Here is a 22993-nt window from a genome sequence, read left to right on the forward strand (position 1 = left end):
AATAACGAGAAGGAAGTCCTAAAGAGCAATACTACGTTTAATTTTCCTAGCTAGATACAAGAGATGAAATCCACCCCTTGGTTACTCGCGGTTAATCTCAGGCTGTGTTCGGTGTAAGTTAACAGTTAGGTGAGATGGTTTTTCCTGGTATGTTGTAGTACTTCCCTCTAACTTCTACACTTTCCTACCAACATTTACTCATATTACTGAGAAGAATGTCCATGTTGACTGACTAGTCATGACTAGTGTTGGCAGCGCTCTAAAAATATCGAACCGGAATGTAATGAGGTGCAGACGGGAATTCTAATGAAGCATTTCTATTTAGGCATATGGGTTCTATTTTTCCCACCAATATTCTGCCATTGTTCTGGACCAGGGGTCGCCAACCCTAATCCTGCTTAGATCTTTCCATGTTCCACCACACCTCGTTCAACTCAAGGACCGAGTGGTGACGAGTACTGAGGTGGAATGAAGGTAAACACCAGGACCAGGGCTGGACACCCCCGTTCAGCACCGTGGACGGTGCCGCAAGCTACACTTTGCAGGTGTGGATGAGCACGGTGTTCTTGCACTGTTGGCAGCGGACTGAGCAGCACCAGGAGAACTTGCAGGAGCATCTCTGAACTACTTCGGCCCGGCCGGCCCGGAAGCCGGGACCACAGCACACCAGCTCACACCCGTCTGGGGCCAGTCGGGACGTGCCTGCAGCGGGACAAGGACAAGGGAAGAACTCGTGCCACGTTGTCGGTGATGCCGCTGCACCGACGCGCCTACGTACCGTTGCAGCGCCTGCCTGCCGTTCCGGGGATGCCGTTGTCGGGGTCCAGCTGGCAGAAGTCGGGTGACCCCGCCAAGTAGATGAGGTCCCGAGCAGCTGGAGGTTTTACTTGGGGGTCCCGGGGCAGCAGCACCATTCTGGAGCCCACGCGGGACAGTTTCACCTGGCAGAGAGGCATCGTGCGCTCAGATCGAAATACGATGGTGGGAGGGACAGGGACATGGGACTGCGGTGAATTACCTCGGTGGCGCCATCGAAGCGCTCCTTCAACACGGCACCCACGCGGCGGAATGGCGGCATCACCTTCCAACACGTCCTGAGCTCGCAGGAGCCCGAGACTCCATGACACTTGCACTCCACCTGCATGTTATGGAGAATGGCCTGCAGGGGACGCAAACGAGGGACAATCGGGTCACACGCCGGGTTACTTCACCGCACTGTCACCGTCACCCTGCTGCCACCAACCTTGCGCCCCGCCTCGTTGTTGTGTATGTTCATTAGCGGTCGCCCTGACGACAGGCCCTTGGCACGTTCCGTCTCGTCCACAAAAGTCTGAGAGAACGCCACCCCGTAGGACAAATTGTCCGAACAACCAGACCACTGGAATCCTGGCAGAAAAACACACACACACACACACACACACACACACACACACACACACAGCTCTAACGTTGTGTTCTCACTGGGGACAATATTAGGTTTGTTGACATCACTTTGAACCCACCCTCGGGGCTGACCCCTCTGACCTTCCTGTCACAGCCACACCTCTCCAGCTCGCCGCGGCTGCAGGCCCTCGTCACGGCCAGGGCGATGGCGGCCGAGGACAGCGCGTGCACGAAGGCGGCCTCGCGCGTGCCTGTTCACAAGAGTCAGCAGACGCGCTTATTACCACACGGCTGTCCCCGCTGGGCACCGTCCCCGCCGCGGGCCCGCGCTGACCTTGATTCATCACTCGGCCGAAGATGTTGATCCCGCGCGGCGTCGTGGAGCAGTTCCATCGCCGGTTCCGGAACTGGTGTTGACACTGGCGATGCGGCGATGCGGGGATGAGGGAGAGTAAAGAGGGCATTACGCAACATACACGCGGAAATAAGTCCCATTCTGGACGATGTTAGGATTTGATGGATGGGGACAGGGTTCGGAGGGGGTCACCTCTTCGATCACCATCTCAGCTGCCTTGCGGACAGATTCCATGACTTCCCCACGGGCACGACACACCCCCACCTGCCCCGCTGACAGACCCCGCAAGCGCCCACATGGGGCAATGCCTGACACGGGACGAGAGCGTGCCAACCTTGCCAGAGAACTGAGAGAAGAAGAGTGGAAGAAAAACACACACGGGGTGAGAAGAATGAACGAATAGAAGACACATGAGTTAGGGTTCGAGAGTGGATGGTGGGAAAGAAGACAGAAGGAAAAAGGGACAGAGGGGTTGAGAATGTCAAAGAAAGGGAAAGGGCACCAGAAAAAGAACAGGCAGAAAGGCCATTTGACGGAAAGAAAGATGTCACCATCTTTTAAAAGTTATAGCATAACAAACAAACTCTTTGAGACACGCCAACTTACAGCCAGTTGGTTGCCATGGTGTGGTGAGTTGCCCATAGCAACAGCAGGAGGAGTCGTCCTGTGAGGTTCACAGTGGAGGCAGTTGGCATCAGACTGTCGGTCAGTCTGTCTTCCACCGCGGTAGTCTTTATCTTGCTCTCTGTCTGTCTTATCGTCCGTGTTGAGGGCTTGGGGGTGAACCCCTCATATCTGCAGACATCAGAGTGTCTCTGATCAATTAAAAAAATGATAATAATAACGTTTCCTATTTCTCACGAGCATAAGAGCTTATTTCATTCGTTTTCAATGCATTACGCGTGGATTCAGGACGAACCAATGTGCATTTTCACATACTAACAATTCTAAAGAATATACACCAAATAATTGATGTAAATGCAGGAAGAGAAGTGCCAAGCATATTTCACGTTCGTAACCCACACGCCCTCATAAAAAAAGTCTCTCACCAGTTCCTGGTCCAGAACAGTCCAGATGAAGAGCTCCCGGCTGTGAAGCTCCTCGGCACGGAACTCGGTGGGCCCCGCGGGGTCAGCTGTGGATCCCCGTGATGTCAGTTCACCTTCAGGAGGAGTTCCGTTTTTGCCAAACTCGAAACCTCACTCAAATGCGACTTGGGGACAACAAAGCAACAGAAAAACATTTTAGAGTTTCATCTGGCCAAAAAAAAAAAAAAAGAAATCACAGGATTTTCAGGTCCGAAAAAATGCCATGTCCTGCAACATGACTTTGAAAAAGCGCAAATGTCAGATGCAGGCGAGAACCCGGCTCTTTCTTCTGCTCTTTTGAAACTGCAGTTAATAAATAAGTGCAATCCGGTTCAGCGTGCAGAAAATGAGTGAGATGGCAGTGATGGGGACGGGGTTATAAAGGCGCGAGCGCTGGAGGGAGGGAGGGACGGAGGGACGGAGGGAGGGATGGGGGTCGGCGAGGGAGGGGGCGATGGTTGCTCTACAGGACATTAACAGACACTGAGAAACGGCACGGCTCATTTACAGCATTTACCGCACGCCCTTATCCAGAGCGACTTACAGTCAGTAGTTACAGGGACAGTCCCCCCCTGGAGACACTCAGGCTTAAGTGTCCTGCTCAGGGACACGATGGTAGTAAGTGGGGTTTGAACCTGGGTCTTCAGGTTTAGAGGCGAGTGTGTTACCCCACTAGGCTCCTATTGTGTTTGTTAGCAGGGGACATGTAATATGTGACCCCTGTGCACGTGTGTCCCAGTAGGAGGACAGAGCGAGAGCGAAGTGCCCGGCGATCTGTTTCCTAGTATCAGAAAATGTTGCCTGTTAACTTCAGAATACGTCAAAAGGGTCTGCGGGAAAAGTCGGGATTTTTTTATTTGGTCGTGTGACGTGGCGACATGGACAGTGCAACAGGTGAGGGACGTCCCCCCACCGCGTCCTCGTACGTGAGCACTCACCATGGGCCTTACCTAATGTTTAATTTTCCCAAACTTTGTTGCTCTTTTTACGAGTTCCCCCCTCCCTTTTCCAGCCATTCTCGGTCCTTCTCCCCCCTTTTCCCCTCATTCTCACCCTCTCCAAATTGTCTTAGAAGACGGGGTGACATTTAGACAAGGGGGTGAAAACACAGTGCCGACAAATATTGGAACTGAGGAAAATAAATCACTCTCGGGGAGGGGCAGGCCGAGGTAAAGCGAGGGGAGCAAATTTGGGACCGCTGGCCTCGCCGAAGGGCCCTTCAGCTCAGTGGCATTAATATGCCGCCGATGTCATGGCTTCGTCCAGGACAGTCTGTAGGACAGGTGAAATGTGAAATTCGCTGGAATGTTCCTATTAACATGATTATATTCCTTTATGATTTAGCTGAGGTGTCCTTGTCGGTCCATATCTGCTCGGAGCCGCCTTAGATTGCAGTCAAGGGGACTCTCTGCATTATTTATTGCATCATTCCTCACATGGCATCTTCATCCCGTGTGAATGTCCCAGCGTCCATGTGCGTGTTTGCTCGAAGTGGTGTTTGAGCCCATCCCATTTAATCACACAAGTCATTCGTCTTAAAAATCATCTACAAGTCCAACCAATCGCTCACGTTGTCCTCTACTTCCTTCATAACTCTGGCCATTCCCAGCTGCGCCTGCACCTCCCCGCCAACCTATAAATAATCCACACTTCTCCTGATTCACAGCCGTCCTCTCAGTTTATGCTCCTCGTCGTATTCTTTCTTTGTCTTCAACTGTCCTTGTCTGTGATGTCTTCGGTGAGGTATCCCCAGCAACTCCATGGAGATGGAGTCTTCACCGCTGTCACGTCCGGCGCCTCTGTTCAGCTCAACATACACATCACCCCTCTCTCATAAATAACATCCTGTTCTCAGATCATGATTATTCAGGATTATACAGGAGCACACAATCAGGGCATCAGGAACACACATGATGAGCACCCTGAAAAGTTCGACTTTCAACTTATTTAAACCGTATCCATCCAATGCCTTTTTTTTCTCTACTGTTCCTTACTCCAGTGCAAAACATCACTATACAGTCAAATAACAAATCAAATCAATTAGATTCTGTCTCTTGGAATTAGTTTAGAATGTGAATGCGCTTGGATATAATTGGATATAAACATGATGAATGCATTATGTGGCATTACGCGGCTGCTCCGTGGTGCAGTTGTACAGGGTGGGCCATTTATATGGAGACACCTTAATAAAATGGGAATGGTTGGTGATATTAACGTCCTGTTTGTGGCACATTAGTATATGTGAGGGGGGGAACTTTTCAAGATGGGTGGTGACCATAGTGGCCATTTTGAAGTCGGTCATCTTGGATCCAACTTTTGTTTTTCCAATAGGAAGAGGGTCATGTGACACATCAAATTTATTGGTAATTTCACAAGAAAAACAATGGTGTTTTTAACACAACTTTATTCTTTCATGAGTTATTTACAAGTTTCTGACCACTTATAAAATGTGTTCAATGTCACCAACCATTCCCATTCTATTAAGGTGTATCCATGTAAATGGCCCGCCCTGTAGTATGTACATTATGATTGAAATGATGATTGTTTTTCTCTATGTATCAGAATAAGTAATGAAAATTACTATTTAATATTTTACAAATTCACTATTGGCCTGTAGTATGCATATATGCATATAAGTAGGTGTAGGTGTAGACAGGGGTATTTCTGTGTACTGGCATTACAATGTGTGTAACGGGTGGTAGTAGCCTATTGGGTAACACTGTGAACCAGAAGACCCGGGTTCAAAAACACTTAACCCTGAGAGTCTCCAGGGGGGGACTGTCCCTGTAACTACTGGTTGTAAGTCACTCTGGATGAGGGCGTCTGGTAAATGCTGTAAATGTAAATGTGTAACCGTTAAATTGGGGGCAGTGGTGGCCTAGCAGTTAGTAATCAGAAGGTTGCCGGTTCGAATCCCGGTCTGCCGAGGTGCCACTGAGGTGTCACTGAGGCACCGTCCCCACACACTGCTCCCCGGGCGCCTGTCATGGCCGCCCACTGCCCACTCAGGGTGATGGGTTAAATGCAGAGGACAAATTTCCCTGTGTGCACCGTGTGCTGTGCATCACATGTGACAATCGCTTCACTTTATAAATGGATTGTGAGGAGGTGCGCTGTGTGATTCCGATCTTGCCATAATGTGCAGCGATGAGTAAAGTTGTGGTTTTTTTACCAAGTTGTTGTACAGTTTGTTGGAGAACCGTGCCGACTTGCCGGAGTTTGTGTGTTTTTTTGTACAGCCGTGTGTTCATTTCAGACACCACCTCCAGTTCCTGTTCGCAGTTTGTCATCTGCGGGGTGCAAAAGAATCAGCCAGGTGGACAGTCAGCCGGAGCATATTATGGTCTGTCACCGGCGGCCTGGGGTTTCCCTGGAGACCATGTGACTGGTATTTTTCTTCCCTCTCGTTTAGGAGTTGTGTTTATTATGGGATGTCACAGGCTGCTCATTATGGGATGTCGTCGGAGGGCGGGAGGGGGCAGTGTCGCCATGGCAACGTCGTTGCTAAGGGGGCTGGGACTGACAGCGAGGGGAAGGGATGGTGTGTGTGTGTGTGTGTGCGTGTGTGTGTTGGGGGGGGACTATTATGGGCTGTACGTTGCGAGGTAACTATGCAGAGTTGTGTGAGTGTTCCAGCAGGGGGGGGCGGGATTATTATGGGATGTCTACCCCCGATCTCTTTGTGTGTGTGAGGATGTTAGCTAGCTTACTGGTCAGTGACGCTGGGGGAGAGAGACGGGCCGAGGGAAAGGCGACGTGTTTGGCACACTGGCGTTTGGAAGAGATTTTTCTTTTTGCCTCCGGGTCGCACAAAATGCCTTTTTGAACTCACACACCTCAAACTTCCTTCCACTCACATATAATATTTTGCGGAGGCGAAGTATATCAGTGTTGGGATTAAATGTAAGTTGTTCTTTCATTTTTTTTTGTGTCGTTTCGTTGTGTTGAGATTACGGCCTTTAGCGACATGAAACTGCAGAATATATATATCGAATATGAAGCCCGAACTGTATGCCTACTTATGTCAGAGGGTGACAGGCGCGTTGACGTAGCGCCAGTCCACAGCTAGCTCTCCGTGGCGTGGCGTGGCGTGGCGAGGCGAGCAGGGCAGCTTCCCAGGGACGACAGGGACGCAAAGATGGGACACGTTGGTCCTTTCAGAGGTTTGCTCCCCCCCCCCCGTCCCAACACGGCTTCAGATCGGCATGCTGCCTTGCGGGATTGTCTCGCAAACACGAAAAGTTTCTCCCCCTTCGCCTCGGTCCCACGTAAACGTGCAGATGCCTGCGCGCAACGACGCCTCCATGCTAATAATAATGTTTGTAGTTTTGAAAGTGCTTCTCCTCCCGTTACAGCGACTCGTCATTTGACCTCGCGGACTGGACCGAGCAGAGAGACGGAATAAAGACGAAGCGGCCGGTTCCCAGCGACGCGCTGTTAACCCCGGAGCCGCGGGGCAGAACAACATGTCGGCCAGCGAGGACGACCGGGAGGATTTCGGACCGCCGCCGGCGCACGGTGAGGCTCACCCCGGCCAGCGCCGCGGCTAGCCGGCTACGCGTAGCGCTAGCTGCCCGATGCTAACCTCGGCGGTGGTCGTCAGGTCAGCAACGCCGCTTCTGGCGGGGCGCGGCCGGGCTGGTCAATCATGAACACGGCCTTATTATTCATTATTTATTACGATGTATTAATTCCACTCGCGTCCGTCCAGGCTAGTTGCCGGACTGCGCTATGATATATTATTTTCTTCTTCTTCTTATTTAAACCTTATTTAAAAAAATAAGAGCGCAAGTTAAAATGTCGTCGGCGCAGGGAGGAACTTGTTCGTGCCGCCGGTAGTTTCCACTTCCCTCCGTTGTGCTTTTGGTTCTTTTAACCACTTTCCCGCGTCCTGGCACCATTATAACCGGACCCGTCATATTTCCAGCGGCGACGCTGCTTCCTCCGTGTCGGTGCCGTGTTTTACGTGTGTGCGTTGGTGGCAGGTGATGAGCTTGAAGGACTTGCGTCCGAGGTCGAGGCCCCCAAATCCAAGAAGAAGAAGAAAGCAAAGAAGAGTCGAGAGAGCCGAAGCAGCAAGAGGCAAAAACCCCCTAGAGAGGTACTCGGGTCGTTTCTGCCCCCCTGACCCCGGGCTTCTCCTGTCACCACATGAAATATATTGTGCGCGTGTTGCAGGAGATTCCGGTCAGCTCCCCTGAAGGCCTCGGCGTGGCTGGTGCGGGAGACGTGGATGAGCGAGAGATGGGCAGGTCCGAGAGTGAGGGGAGCGATTACACCCCGAGCAAGAAAAAGAAGAAGAGAGCAAGCTCGTCAAAGGACCGGAAGAAAGCGGGGAGCGGTGGAGAGCGGGAGAAGGGGGGATCCTCTGCAGGGAAGTTTAAACGGAAGGAACCGGAACCCGAGGAAGACGAAGATGACGACGACGATGGGCAGGTAAATTGAGAATAATGACGATTTTCTTTCTTCTGTATTGTGACGGTTCATGTGTTTTAAGCAATGAAATGCAATTTCTCAAAGGGCCCTAAAACATCTGCCCAGCTTTTGGAGAATTGGGGAATGAATGATATTGATTATATTTTCACCCAAGATGACTACAACACTCTCACAAACTACAAGGCCTTCAGCCAGTTTGTCAGGTACAGTTACAGTAGTCTCCCTGCACTGTTTACATGCTTTTTTTTGAGCTGCCGTTCCATTTTCATGCCTCACGTTTTTACAAATTCCAGACCACTCATAGCAGCAAAGAACCCCAAGATTGCCGTGTCTAAGATGATGGTGGTTCTGGGCGCGAAGTGGCGCGAATTCAGCACCAACAACCCACTCCGTGGGTCAGCCACCGCCAACGCAGCCCTGGCGGCTGCCAACGTGGCCGCTGCCATAGAGAGCATGGTTACCGGCAGTGGGGCGGAGGGAGGAGGCGGCGCCGGGGCAGCAGCCACTGCCAATCCGGCGCCTCCACCTCTTCCTCCTCAGCAGCCTCCTGCTCCTCCTCTGCGCAAGGCCAAGACCAAAGAGGGCAAAGGTGGGGAACATTTAAAAATAAATAAATAAATAAATAAATGCAAATGTTTATATTTGTTTGGACGTGTTAGTGAGATTTGTCCTGCACCCCCACCCCCTTCAGGGCCCAATGCTCGTAGAAAGACCAAACCCACTCCAAAGTCCTCTGACAAGAAGTCCAAAGCTAAGAAGGTGGCACCCCTCAAGATCAAACTAGGCAGTTTCAAGAGGAAACGGTCTTCGGTAAACCTTCTACATCACATGCGACTGTTCAGTGCACCAATGCACACTTAAACCTCTGCCAACATCGGCCACCAATGTCCTCTTCCCCTCAGAGTGGCGAGGAGGACGATGACGACAGCGACTTTGACAGCTTCTCTGTGTCGGATGGTTCCAACAGTCGCAGCAGTCGTTCTAAAAAGAAATCGAAGAGCTCGAAGAAGAAGAAGAAAGGTGATTATCATTATGCTTTATTCGTTTTGGCTCCTAGGTAGGCTCACCTTGTCCTTGTACTCAAATGTACATGATATAGATGCCAGCTGAGACACTTTGAATGTATTGTCTTGGCGAATTGAATTGTGGGTGTTTCGAGGACTTGAGAAAAGTGGTTTTTATCTCTCCGCTTCTCCCCCCTCTTATGGCCCTAGTGGATGAAGATGCTGAAGGCTATGAGACCGACCACCAGGACTACTGTGAGGTGTGCCAGCAGGGCGGGGAAATCATTCTGTGTGATACCTGCCCTAGAGCCTATCACATGGTGTGTCTGGACCCTGACATGGAGAAGGCTCCAGAGGGGACCTGGAGCTGCCCACACTGCGTGAGTCCGCATTAATAATGTCCTTCGGTGTGTAACAAGCGGTCAAATACTTAAATTCTTTCATAGCGCATAGGTGACATGGGGTTTGCTAAAAAGGAACAGCGATAATTCCCCACAACCAAGCAACAGCAACTGAAAGAATAAAAAGAGGACTGATAAGAGGAAGATATCTTTTTCAGAATATTATTGACAATTTACTAGTTAGTTTTTTGCTTATTAGAGTGATTTTGAGTGTCTGACCTCCATGACTAGTGTTCCATTGGTTGGCTTCCTGTCTTTGTTATGCACCATTACAGTTCTTGATTGATGCTTTAAGGATTAAGAATGATAATACTCTTTTATTTCACCGTTTATACATGAGTTTAGTATCTCTCAATAATCGGTGCTCTAAAATGTATGTATTAAGCACATTTTCTACAGCTTCTGTTAAATTTATATAAATATAGTAAAATGACCAACAAAAAGAAAGCCCTCACTTTAGGTACACCTGCGTACTTGCCTGTCTCACAATCGCATTATGTTTTTTTAGGAGAAGGAGGGGATCCAGTGGGAGGCTCGTGAGGAGAGCTCTGAGGGGGATGAAGAGAATGACGACAGCCGCAGGGACGACGGCGAGGCGGAGGAGGACGACCACCACATGGAGTTCTGTAGGGTCTGCAAGGATGGAGGAGAGCTGCTGTGCTGCGACACATGCCCCTCCTCCTACCACCTGCACTGCCTCAATCCCCCCCTCCCTGACATTCCCAACGGCGAGTGGATCTGCCCACGATGCCTGGTGAATGCCACTGTTGATGGCACCTTTTAGGTGTCTGTATCTATATTCAACTGATACTGTGCACTTCTGATATGACTAATAGTAACGTTTCTATAATAAATCTGCTTAGAATTAGTCATTTTTGACAATTCTGTTTTCAAAAACTTCCAGAGTAAATAAGAGTAAATTACCAATTGCTAAATGTTACATTGCAAGTCACAAAATATCAAAATAAATATATTCTTTTCCTTGAAGCTTTTACTATGCAGTATTCAAGAAGCAATTATTCATGTTAAAGGTGTCCCCACCTTCTCTTCTCTTTTCGCTCAGTGTCCACCAATGAAGGCCAAAGTCCAGAAAGTTCTAACCTGGCGCTGGGGCAAAGCCCCACCCCCTATACCTGTACCCCGACCTCTGGATCTCCCAAATGATGCCCCGGACCCCAAGCCCATGATGGGTCGGCCAGAGAGAGAGTTCTTTGTGAAGTGGTGCAACCTATCCTACTGGCACTGCTCATGGGTCCTGGAGCTGCAGGTAACATTAAAACCTAATAACACACACACACACCATCAAAACATCTTCTTAAGTACAATCTGGTAACAATGGCAGAATGGTTCATAATTTTTTTCTCTTCTTTTGGTAGTTGGAGCTCAATTGTCAAGTGATGTTCCGGAACTATCAGCGCAAGACCGATATGGACGAGCCACCTAGCCTTGACATGGGAGCTGACGGGGATGATGACAAGAGCACCAAGAGGAAGATCAAAGACCCGGTGTATGCCCACATGGAAGATAAATATGGTCGCTTTGGCGTCAAGCTGGAGTGGCTTATGATTCACCGCATCCTTAACCACAGGTGAGCACTAATGCTGATTACAGCCATTTGGACCACACATTCACGTGATTTCAAAATGTAGATGTCTTGTTACAGCTGCCATTTTGTGTTTGGTATAGTTCGGGTCATCAAAAGGACACTGGTTTTATTTGAGGAAAACGATCAGAATATTAATAATTACTGTTTTGTTTAACCTGTATGCTTTTCTGAAACTATTCCATTGTAAGTCTCATTATCTCATCATAGTCGTGTATTTTATCCAGTCCCCTGTTTTCTAAGTCAAAGTCAAGTGATTGTCATTGTGAAGCACAGCACATGGTGCACACAACGAAATGTGTCCTCTGCATTTAACCATCACCCTTGGTGAGCAGTGGGCAGCCATGACGGGCGCCCGGGGAGCAGTGTGTGGGGACGCCGCTTTGCTCAGTGGCACCTTGGGAGTTTGGTATTCAAACCGCCAACCTACACTGATCCTTTCTTCTTTTTTTAATCCTTTCAGTGTGGATAAGAAGGGTAATGTGCACTACATGATAAAGTGGAGAGATCTTCCATATGACCAGTCAACATGGGAGAGTGAAGACATGGACGTACCAGAGTTTGACACCTACAAACAGCAGTACTGGAACCATAGGTACAAGCTTATATTCCTACACATGTAGATACATGCTCATATGAAGACTTTGTGCATCTTGTCATTTCTCGTATTTGCTCACTCTTTTTCTCACAGAGAGTTAATGATAGGAGATGAGGGCAGACCAGGAAAGAAGATCAAGAAGGTGAAAGTGAAGAAAATCGAGAAGCCACCTGTTAATCCAGTGGTAGATGTAAGACCGTTTCTTTACACACGAATGTCACTATTTTAAACAGAAGCCCATCCTTTTAATTCACGTTTTCTGTTCTCCCTTTAGCCAACCATAAAGTTTGACCGCCAACCAGATTACCTGGATGCCACAGGGGGGACACTGCACTCATATCAGCTGGAGGGCCTGAACTGGCTGCGCTTTTCCTGGGCTCAGGGCACAGACACCATCCTGGCAGATGAGATGGGCTTGGGCAAAACCGTACAAACGGCCGTCTTCCTCTACTCGCTGTATAAAGAGGTGTGTGGAACTGTACTTTCTGTTGTGTCATATGTAAATGTGGTGCCCAGTGGAATGACTGTTCGGTCACTGTCTCTCAGTGTCAGTGATTTGTAGGACACTGGGACAAATAACAAACCGTCTAAAATAGGAGGCGTTTCCCGAGTGGGGACTCGTTCTTAAAGGCAGGACGGGACACTTTGTGTAACTCTTGTCAAATCCAGATGCTTTCTTTCACGTCAAACAAAATCTTTTCTCTTTCAGGGCCACTCCAAAGGCCCATTCTTGGTGAGCGCTCCCCTCTCCACAATTATCAACTGGGAGAGGGAGTTTGAGATGTGGGCACCAGACATGTATGTAGTGACATACGTTGGAGACAAGGACAGCAGGGCTGTCATCAGAGAGAATGAGTTCACCTTTGAAGACAATGCCATTCGTGGAGGGAAGAAGGCCTCCAAGATGAAGGTACAGAAGAGATAACATGATGCAAATATACCAGTGTATGCACACATTTAAATTACATTCGGCATAAAGACATTATTTAAGGCATAAAGGCATAATTTCTGGCTGAGAAATAACTAATGAGGTTACTAGAATTACTGTTCTAGTTCTTTTGCATTTCTTTTACACCACCTTAATATTTGTTGTAACGTTTACATTTTAGAATTATGCATTTTTAGAATTTGGTCTTGTCATTATATTTTATTTGTATGAGAATTTTTTTCTGTGTCTCATTTTCTCTCAATTTCGCATCGACTGCACCTTAATTTTTGTTGTTTCTTGAGAAGTGACAATGAGAGATTTATCCTTGGTGCAGAATTACAGGCATTTTTAGCCAGTCCCACAATGAGATTTCCCCAGGACGCACAGTTTCGGTATGTGTAGCTTTAAATGCTAATGAGGAGGAGAGAGGCCTGTAGAAGTTTTGGGGGCATTTGGAATGACGTCATCAACCATGATGTTTGGCGCCGATAGGACGTCATGTGACGTTTTCCCCTTATGAGGACATAAGGGCAGGAATTCCAGATCTGGCCTCCGGCACTGCCTGCTCTCTGGACTGCGAAGCAGAATGGCCAAAGCACTCTTTACACACAGTCATTTCAAGCCACTGTAGGACCACAGACAAATGCATTTAATCCATTTTGGAATATGGCTGTAAAATAACAAAATGTTATTTTCCAGGTGCACTGTAAGTGAACTGATGGTGGCAGGCAAGGATGGGTGATTAGGCTCTTTGTTTTAGTGAGTTTTTTTCTGCCTTCAGAAAGAGGCAGCTGTGAAGTTTCACGTTCTTTTGACATCCTACGAGTTGATCACCATAGACCAGGCCATACTGGGTTCCATTGATTGGGCCTGCCTTGTGGTGGATGAGGCACACAGACTGAAGAATAACCAGTCCAAGGTAGGCCAAGTTGAAAGTGAAGCGATTGTCACACGTGATACACAGCAGCACAGCACACAGTGCACACAGTGAAATTTGTCCTCTGCATTTAACCATCACCCTGAGTGAGCAGTGGGCAGCCATGACAGGTGCCCGGGGAGCAGTGTGTGGGGACGGTGCTTTGCTCAGTGGCACCTCAGTAGTACCTTGGCAGATCGGGATTCGAACCAGAAACCTTCTGATTACGGGGCCGCTTCCTTAACCACTAAGCCACCACTGCCCCTAAATTAATCCTAGGCTGCATCAGAAATAACTCCAAAGCAGATTTGTTACTTAGAATTTATGTGCTTCATTGTTTGTTTGTTTTCCCTCTTTCTCTGTCAGTTCTTCAGGGTGTTAAATAATTACCCACTTCAGCATAAGCTGCTCCTGACTGGAACCCCACTTCAGAACAATCTGGAGGAGCTCTTCCACCTGCTCAACTTCCTCACTCCTGAGAGATTCAAGTGAGTGCCCTTTTCTTTCTCTGTATTTCACTATAAACAGTGTGTGTATTTGTGGTCTAGTCATCTTGTCACAGTTCCTCACTAGTTCACACAGTTCTGTTCCCTCTGGAGAACACGATTGCACGTAGACTGACCCTGTTTCCGTCACTCTACCTATTAGTAACCTGGAGGGTTTCCTGGAGGAGTTTGCAGATATTGCTAAGGAAGACCAGATTAAGAAGCTCCATGACATGCTGGGGCCACACATGCTGAGGCGACTGAAAGCAGACGTGTTCAAACACATGCCATCCAAAACAGAGCTCATTGTCAGAGTGGAGCTCAGCCCCATGCAGAAGTGAGTGAGAGAGAGAGAACGACAAAAAGAGGGGGAGTATAAAATGGATGGACCTAAAACCAAAAAGACATTGGAGGGGATTGGGTACAAATATTTGCATAAATATTATAGTAGTTTTATATATGTATTTTGCCATTAAGATCCTTGTTGTATTTTAGAAAGTACTACAAGTACATCCTCACACGTAACTTTGAGGCACTGAACACACGTGGTGGTGGCAACCAGGTGTCCCTGCTCAATGTGGTTATGGACCTGAAGAAGTGCTGCAACCACCCCTACCTCTTCCCCAATGCTGCTCTTGTAAGCTGCTTTTTTTGTGTCTGTCTGGGCCATAACATTAAGTGGTAGAAGGGGATGCTATACAGAACCTTGACCTTTGACCTATCTTTATTAAAATATATCAAATGAATGCATCAGAACAAGTTAAAGCTATAAGCACCGTTATACTGCTAATTCTTTTTAGCATTTTTAGTCAAGTAACTGGTTGTTGATATTCAGTTGGATAATAATACTAATGTTTTATTGGTTTATTTGTTGTTGATAACAGGAAGCTCCTAAGATGCCAAATGGGATGTATGAGGGCAGTTCCCTCACAAAGGCTTCTGGGAAATTGATGCTGCTGTTCAAGATGCTTAAAAAGCTGAAGGAAGGAGGGCACAGGGTTCTCATATTCTCACAGGTGGTTATATGGCATCAAATCCGGTCTTGCTCTCTCATACCCACTTATACATGCTGCTGAAACGTTGCAAAAGACCGAGCAGTTACGCATCATTTCCCTCCACAGATGACAAAGATGTTGGACTTGCTTGAAGACTTCTTGGAGAACGAAGGATATAAGTATGAGAGAATTGATGGGGGGGTGACTGGTGGAATGAGACAGGAGGCCATTGACCGGTTCAATGGTGAGGCTCATCTTAAGTTCACATTGATGTTTCAGGTCATGATTTGAAGTCATACTGGGTGGACATTGGATTGGTCTGTTTCTGTAATCCACAGCTCCGGGCGCCCCCCAGTTTGTCTTCCTCCTGTCTACCCGTGCAGGTGGTTTGGGAATCAATTTAGCAACTGCAGACACAGTCATCATCTATGATTCTGACTGGAACCCCCACAATGACATCCAGGTGACAATGAATCTGAACTCTTCTTGTTTGTGTAGAACCTGCAGGAAACTGGAGCATGTTTATGTGCATGTCATTGTGCTTTGTATGCTACATTAATATAATCTTCCTTTTTATCTCTTCCTTGTCATGATTGGGTTTGATTCCGTGTCTCAGGCTTTCAGTCGTGCTCACCGTATTGGTCAAAACAAGAAAGTGATGATTTACCGCTTTGTGACTAAGGCCTCTGTGGAGGAGAGGATCACTCAAGTTAGTTCACACCAAGATCTATTATGATGTATTGGAGGCTGAATAGAATTGAATATGTTACTTGGAATAGCTGTAAACACATTAAGTACAAGATGTTCTCCTTCTCAGGTGGCAAAGAAGAAGATGATGTTAACCCATCTGGTGGTGCGACCCGGACTGGGCTCAAAGGCAGGATCTATGTCCAAGCAGGAGCTGGATGATATCCTTAAGTTTGGCACAGAGGAGCTGTTTAAGGATGAAATTGGAGAGGGTGAGCTCCGACCACACCTGAATCAGCAAGAAAAGCACTTTCCCAGAATGCAACAGCAAAAACAACCCCACATACACAAACAAATATTTTTCCACAGTAACACAACACTAAATGAGCGTGACTTGGAGTTTTTATAACCACAAACAGCTCCCCTTTATTATAAACTTACTACAGTTTATTAAAGCAGTTTATACCTTCATGGAACAAAGACGTGGCATTGGGGAGCCACCGAAGGACATGGGGTTAAGGAGAATGCATTTATTCTTATCTGTTTCCCATTTTCAGGCGATAATAAGGAGGAGGACAGCAGTGTGATTCATTATGACGATAAGGCCATTGAGCGTCTCCTGGACAGGAACCAGGATGCTACGGAGGATAAAGAGATGCAGAGCATGAATGAATACCTCAGCTCTTTCAAAGTGGCCCAGTATGTGGTCAAAGATGACGATGAAGAGGTGTGTTTTTTTTTTCTCTCTCTTTTGAATCGGACCTATCCATATCGTTTATAGGGTTCTGTCTTGCTCATTTTTAAAGATTGTAGTGGTGGTTTTGCTGGTTCATGGCCACGTTTACTGGTCACTATCTTTCTGCTTATAGTTCCTTCTTACGGTTTATCTCCACATTGACAATGTCTGGCTTTCTCACAGGAGGAGGAGGTGGAGAGGGAAATCATTAAGCAAGAGGAGAGTGTGGACCCAGACTACTGGGAGAAGCTGCTAAGGCATCACTATGAGCAGCACCAGGAATATCTGGGCCGAGACCTTGGCAAAGGCAAGCGGCCACGCAAGCCAGTCAACTACAACGACTGCTCGCAGGAGGACCGAGGTAGTAGACGGGGTACAGACGCACTAACAATTTCTTACTACTATTACTCTTCCATTGCGTGAGTGAACCTGGTGCTGGTCTTGTGCTGGTCCCGTGCTGGTCCAACTGTGTGTTTGTGTGTCTTACTTTGTGTTTTGGACCTATGTGGTCTCACATTGCTTGAGAGCAACAGACAAAATCTTTGTTGTTGCTGTGCTGAGAACAAAGCTGCATGATTATGACAAATGGACAATTATAGTCGGGCATTTTAGTAGAATTTACCAAATGTAAACACTAGATTCTCTCAAATTAAACCCAAATTACATTCCTAATCAAAACATAATTGGCAAAATAAAAGAATAAAAATAATTGCAGCATTTGAGGATTGGCATGATTTCATTTTCAGCACTACTTTAGAATGCAGTGTGCAGTTCCTTGTCCTTGTGTGCGTGGTTTTATTTTATTCCCCTGAAGTAATCATGGTCATGGTTAGATTGACAATTGTTCCTACAACCTGTATTCATCTCCTCAGACTGGCAGGATGACCAGTCAGACAACCAATCAGATTACTCTGTGGCTTCAGAGGAAGGAGATGAAGACTTTGACGAACGTTCAGAAGGTAAAACCTTGTGTGTGTGTGTGTGTGTGTGTGTGTGTGTGTGTGCACAACTTATCTTTTCTGTTCTGCACAGCTAATTCCCGCAGGCCGAACCGCAAAGGGTTGCGGAATGACAAGGACAAGCCACTGCCGCCCCTGCTGGCCAGAGTTGGAGGCAACATCGAGGTCAGCGCTCCAGCTTTCCAATTCTTCTTATACATGCATACATCGTCTCTATAAATTAATCCTCTCACTCTCACTCTCACACACAGGTGTTGGGCTTTAATGCACGCCAGAGGAAGGCCTTCCTGAATGCAGTGATGCGTTATGGGATGCCTCCCCAAGATGCCTTCACATCTCAGTGGTTGGTCAGAGACCTGCGAGGGAAATCAGAAAAGGAGTTCAAGTATGTAGCATACCATGTCATGTGTCTGGAACCTTGTGAAACAGTATTTGCAGGTTTTCACAGCTGTCATCAGTTACAGATTGCAAAGTAAGACCTGTTTTGTGTGTGTGTGTGTGTGTGTCTTCTCTTAGAGCGTATGTCTCTCTCTTCATGCGTCACCTATGTGAGCCGGGAGCTGATGGGGCCGAAACGTTCGCAGATGGTGTTCCGCGTGAAGGGTTGTCACGACAACATGTTCTCACACGCATTGGTGTGATGTCATTAATACGCAAAAAAGTATGTCAATTCCATCTTGTGATGTGTTTACCTCTGGGTGGGAGGGATCAGATATCTGACCTCTCATTGGCTGGTGTGTGGTGTAGGTACAGGAGTTTGAACATGTGAATGGCTTGTGGTCAATGCCCTGGATGAAGGAGCTGGAGGAGAGTAAGAAAGCGGCTGCTGGCAGCATGGGGGATGATCCCAAAACCCCCTCTACTGGAACACCTGCAGACACCCAGCCCAACACCCCTGCACCAGGTACACACACACACACACACACACACACACACACACATTGTTCTTCTAGTGTTATTGACACCTTCCCTGTCTTGGCTGGAACAGAGGACCTCTCAAAATCTGAGGACTCTGTCAAAGAAGGGGAGAAGGACGACAACACAGATTCCAAACAGATCAACAAACAGGATGAATCTGAGGTGAGGATATAGTTGTGATATATTTACATACTAAATCTTAATTAGATTTATATTAAAAGCAGCTCATACATTTATAATCACTATTTTCTTATTATCCATCTTTCTGTCATTATTCATCATTCTTTCTGATTCCTTCAGATTATTGAGATTCCTGATGAAAACGAAAGCCCCTCTAGCCCCTCAAAGAATGATGAGAAGAAAGGGGTCGAAGCAGACAGAAAAGCAAGCTTGGTAGAGAAGGACGGTGTGAGTGGAGAGGTGGAGAAAGAGAAGGGAAAAGAAGTGAAAGAGGAAACTGCAAAAGAACCCCTCACAGAGGGCAGCTCTTCATCAGAGGGTTCCGAGGGCACTGCGGGCTCAGAGGAGAGTAAAGCCAAAGGTGAGACCCTTCAGCCCATACTGCACTCGTAACACACTGCACAGTTTTAATCCTTCATCTGGTGGTTGACGGTCCTGGACGACTCAAAAATGTACTTCACCTGGGATGAAATGGCAAGTTGTGTGTGAGGCAACATTTTTTTTTTACCTCCGCTAATGGACTGTGTACATTTTTTGTTCTAATGAATTAAATTCTTTTGAGACTGTCATAGTAGTTGATCTGGTGTTGATCTGTATCCTCCAAGCAGACGACTCTAAGGAAGAAAAAATGGACACAAGCCCTCCAGCAGAGGAGCGAAAAGGTAGATGTCTGTCAGAACTCCTGCACATATAGATACTGAAACTGAAAAAGCCGTGTTGATGACAGAGGTGCAGCACACACTGTTACTCTATCGCATTGTCTGCCTTTCAGAACAAAAGGAGGATAAAAGTGGAGTGAAAACAGAAGAATCTTTGAAGCTACAGAATGGAGAGAGTGTGAAAGAGGGCATATTGGGAGAAGATGGAATGAATGAAGAAAAGAAGAAGGCAGCCAAACAGAGGTTTATGTTCAACATTGCAGATGGAGGTTTTACAGGTAATGTTTCTGTAATTTTAGCACCCTCTTGTGCTCCTATTTCGTATTGCATCTAATATTATGTTTCTTTGAAGTGTCGCAAGTGAAATCGGTGTAGTTTAGTAATTCAACTTTTTCAGATCTCACCTGAAGTTATGTGAAATGTGAAGAAATATGACCTCAAACTTTGTATCTTGACTCTCGCTCGGCAGAGCTACACTCTCTGTGGCAGAATGAGGAAAGGGCAGCCACAGTGACCAAGAAAACCTATGAGATTTGGCACCGTCGCCATGACTACTGGCTGCTGGCAGGCATCATACAGTATCCTTTGATGTTGACATTCAGCGTCTGTAACAACGCAGTGTGGTAATTTCTGGAGATAGATCTAAGACTAAATTAGAGGTGGATTTATCAGTAAGTTGAGTTTCTGTTTAACTTGTAATTATGTTTAGCTAAATCTGCTTTTAACAGTTCCATTTTATGTATTATTCCTGCCATTATTACTTGTGGGAAATTCCTTTTGTGGACCGATGAAGCCGTCTGTGTATGTTTAAGATGGATAATATCTTAAATTCACAACAGTTCTGTTAAACATAAAAATCAAACGAGTTGCATTTTCACTGTGGAAGTCTCTTATAGGACCTTTAACCTTGCACCCCTCAGACATGGGTATGCTCGCTGGCAGGACGTGCAGAACGATGTTAGGTTTGCAATCCTCAACGAGCCTTTCAAAGGGGAAATGAGCCGAGGGAACTTCCTGGAAATCAAAAATAAATTCCTTGCCCGGAGGTTCAAGGTGAAATACAGACACCACCTGTGCTAGGTTTTTTTTGTGTTACACTGATATTAAACTGCTGTTTTTGTACTGTTGTAGGGGGGCCAAATGCTTTTTAACAGTATTTTTCTTCCTTGTGCAGTTGCTTGAGCAGGCCCTGGTGATAGAAGAACAGTTGCGCAGGGCTGCGTATCTGAACATGTCAGAGGATCCATCTCACCCCAGCATGGCTTTGAACACGCGCTTCAGCGAGGTGGAGTGTCTGGCCGAGTCCCATCAGCATCTCAGCAAGGAGTCGATGTCTGGGAACAAACCGGCAAATGCTGTACTGCACAAAGGTGTGTACACACACAGCAACCCTCAACGCACCAGCTGCTAAAAATGCCAACCAGATAAACGGTGGCTGTTAGAGAAGTTCACATGGAGACTAATTGGGTTCTGTTTCAGACGTGGACTTTCTGGTTTGTAAAGTTCCCATCAGCAATGACGCTGTTTGCTGCTCTGGCCTGTGGTTTTACTTGCTTTACTTATACAAGTGTAATAAAGTATAACTAACGTCTTTACTTGTAAAGCCTTATTCAAATGATTGGGGCTCATACGACTACATCACTGTCAGATATTACCAGGAACTCTTCGTTTGCATAGTGACCATGTTTTGTTGCATGAGGGTGTTGCATCAAATCCAACATACTATAGAATAATATTGACAGTGGAAAATTATGCCTGTTTATAAATATTTTTAATATTTTCCAGAAATGTTTCTTTTGAGTTTTTCTTGTGTGTTGATTATTGTGTCATCATTCTCTCTCTCTCTCTCTCTCTCTCTCTCTCTCTCTCTCTCTCTCTCTCTCTCTCTCCCCCCCCCTATCTCCATGTATCTCCCACACTTACACACTGACTCACTCTGTCTTTGCTCTGGCTAGTTCTCAAACAGCTTGAGGAGCTACTTAGTGACATGAAGGCAGACGTCACCCGTCTCCCAGCTACCATTGCCAGGATACCTCCAGTTGCTGTGCGGCTGCAAATGTCAGAGCGGAGCATCCTGAGCCGACTGGCCAGTCGGGGTCCAGACGTGGCACAGACTCAGGGTCCACGCTGACCTTGTCATGACCCCCCGGCAAGGGTACAGGGTGAGGTAGAGCCACGTTCCCCCTCCAGACTCGCCCCGTGTTCCAGGTCCTCTAGTTCAGGAAGGAATGTCACCTCAGCATCTTCTTCTGTCGTTTTGCCTCACCCCTGTTCCACTCAGGTGGGCTCAGCATAGAGACTTCCTCCTGTCCAGTCCCTACTAATCAAACATTTACACTAGCAATGTGCACCTTTTTTCCTTTTGAGCAATAAACGTGTGAATACTTAAGAGAAACCGTGGAATTTCTTTTGGTTGTACACTCTCTGTAGTGTTCTCACTGTGTTTGTTTGTATCCTAATCTTCATTGAAGCACTTCTGCATTAATCAGGTGTAAATTTGATGCGTTTATTTAAGAGCTGGACAAATGGGACCCCTGGTTGGCACGGTCTTGAGCAACAGACACAGTGATGAAACGTTATCACTATCATGTGTACATAGAGACCGGAACCAGACGTATTTCTACTGTAAAACTGGATTGTGGCATCTTTACTGTGCAGAAATAAATGGGGGAATACAACAAGGAGTAAGTCTGACTTTTTGTTTTTTTGGGTCTAGTCATCTATACCTTCATCAGATCCCAGTGCACTGAGTGAAACCTCCCTCTCATTCGTACACCGTACATTCCTGTCGACGGCCCCTCATGTAGCCAAAAGCTTGGAAAGCAAACGTGTGGCTATTAATTTAACTCTGTTACTATTGTTGTTGTTCTGATTTTCAGTTGTCATGCTTTGTAATATTGTTGTTACCATATTCTTGTTTCTATGGGGGTTTTTGAGACACAATAAAAACAAAAAAGAAAAAGCGATGATTACAGCACCTTCTTTTGTAATTTCCCTGGAAAAGCCAGTCACATTTCTGCTTACAAGAGTTGCGTGTTACTCTTACACTGTTTTTTACAGTGCTGGAAAGGATAACGTTACGTTCAGCAGTGCTCCCGTGTGAGTTTTAAACGAAATGATGATATTTAGCAAAATGAAAGAACCAAAGTAAGAGGCAGGGGAGGCAGAACATGGCTGTTTTGGCAGACGTACAAATGCCATTATGAAAATTGAAGGAAATTACAGGGTGGAGGGTTCTTTAGACTGAAGACCACAAGCATGGAAAAAGATAAGTTATCAGTATTGGGTAAATGGATAGGGGAGGAAGGGCGGGGCCTAATGCGGCTGCTCTGTCCATTACCTATGGACACACCTTCGCCAGAGCGGGCTGTAGCAGAGCTAATAGAGCCGTGTGAGCAGGTGGGCGTCGATCGCGCTGTAGCTGAAGGTCCGACTACGTTATGGCTCGCACGTAAGTGGCTCAGTGCTGGGTTTTGTCCTAATTCTGTTACTCTTTAAATGTGGAGGGTGGCGTTCAGATATGTAATCATGACTTTCATCCTTTTATAATATCACAGTTCACATCAGCTATTGGTCAAGGTGTAAAAAAAAAAAAAAAAAGTTGCTTGATCCTGATGAACATTCGAATGAGCCACAAAGAAAGTTGAGGGTGACAGAATTTG

The 22993-nt window shown here is 46.8% G+C and overlaps 2 protein-coding genes across 6 annotated transcripts; one reads left to right on the top strand and one right to left on the bottom strand.

Annotated features, from left to right (window-relative positions):
* Positions 1-112: 112 nt before the first annotated feature.
* Positions 113-3016, bottom strand: wnt4b (wingless-type MMTV integration site family, member 4b). 2 transcript variants are annotated; one of them, XM_028980416.1, is made up of 9 exons: positions 2788-3016; positions 2345-2533; positions 1931-2084; positions 1718-1802; positions 1503-1634; positions 1244-1386; positions 1019-1159; positions 779-941; positions 113-702 (listed from the first exon to the last, which is right to left on the bottom strand). In XM_028980416.1, the coding sequence occupies exons 2-9, from the start codon at positions 2431-2433 to the stop codon at positions 533-535; spliced, it is 1077 nt and encodes a 358-aa protein (XP_028836249.1). In that variant the 5' UTR covers positions 2434-2533; positions 2788-3016; the 3' UTR covers positions 113-532. The 2 variants fall into 2 exon arrangements, with proteins under 2 accessions (XP_028836249.1, XP_028836250.1); XM_028980417.1 differs by having other exon boundaries at positions 2345-2553.
* Positions 3017-6488: 3472 nt separating this feature from the next.
* On the top strand, positions 6489-22009 carry chd4b (chromodomain helicase DNA binding protein 4b). 4 transcript variants are annotated; one of them, XM_028980243.1, is made up of 40 exons: positions 6489-6729; positions 7182-7344; positions 7812-7927; positions 8005-8262; positions 8347-8465; positions 8556-8851; positions 8954-9072; positions 9165-9282; positions 9477-9646; positions 10176-10421; positions 10731-10934; positions 11044-11255; positions 11734-11865; positions 11962-12058; positions 12143-12334; positions 12578-12778; positions 13578-13715; positions 14079-14200; positions 14361-14534; positions 14693-14834; positions 15082-15213; positions 15319-15436; positions 15531-15655; positions 15809-15901; positions 16010-16151; positions 16437-16606; positions 16799-16988; positions 17488-17574; positions 17648-17739; positions 17826-17959; positions 18091-18235; positions 18322-18478; positions 18563-18654; positions 18793-19033; positions 19278-19334; positions 19445-19609; positions 19801-19909; positions 20252-20384; positions 20506-20701; positions 21287-22009. In XM_028980243.1, the coding sequence occupies exons 2-40, from the start codon at positions 7293-7295 to the stop codon at positions 21460-21462; spliced, it is 5862 nt and encodes a 1953-aa protein (XP_028836076.1). In that variant the 5' UTR covers positions 6489-6729; positions 7182-7292; the 3' UTR covers positions 21463-22009. The 4 variants fall into 4 exon arrangements, with proteins under 4 accessions (XP_028836076.1, XP_028836077.1, XP_028836080.1 ...); XM_028980244.1 differs by lacking the exon at positions 6489-6729 and adding an exon at positions 6862-6989; XM_028980247.1 differs by lacking the exon at positions 6489-6729 and having other exon boundaries at positions 7293-7344; positions 16799-16976.
* Positions 22010-22993: the final 984 nt, after the last annotated feature.

This window comes from Denticeps clupeoides, chromosome 5 (assembly GCF_900700375.1).
Source record: "Denticeps clupeoides chromosome 5, fDenClu1.1, whole genome shotgun sequence".
NCBI classification, from domain to species: Eukaryota; Metazoa; Chordata; class Actinopteri; order Clupeiformes; family Denticipitidae; genus Denticeps; species Denticeps clupeoides.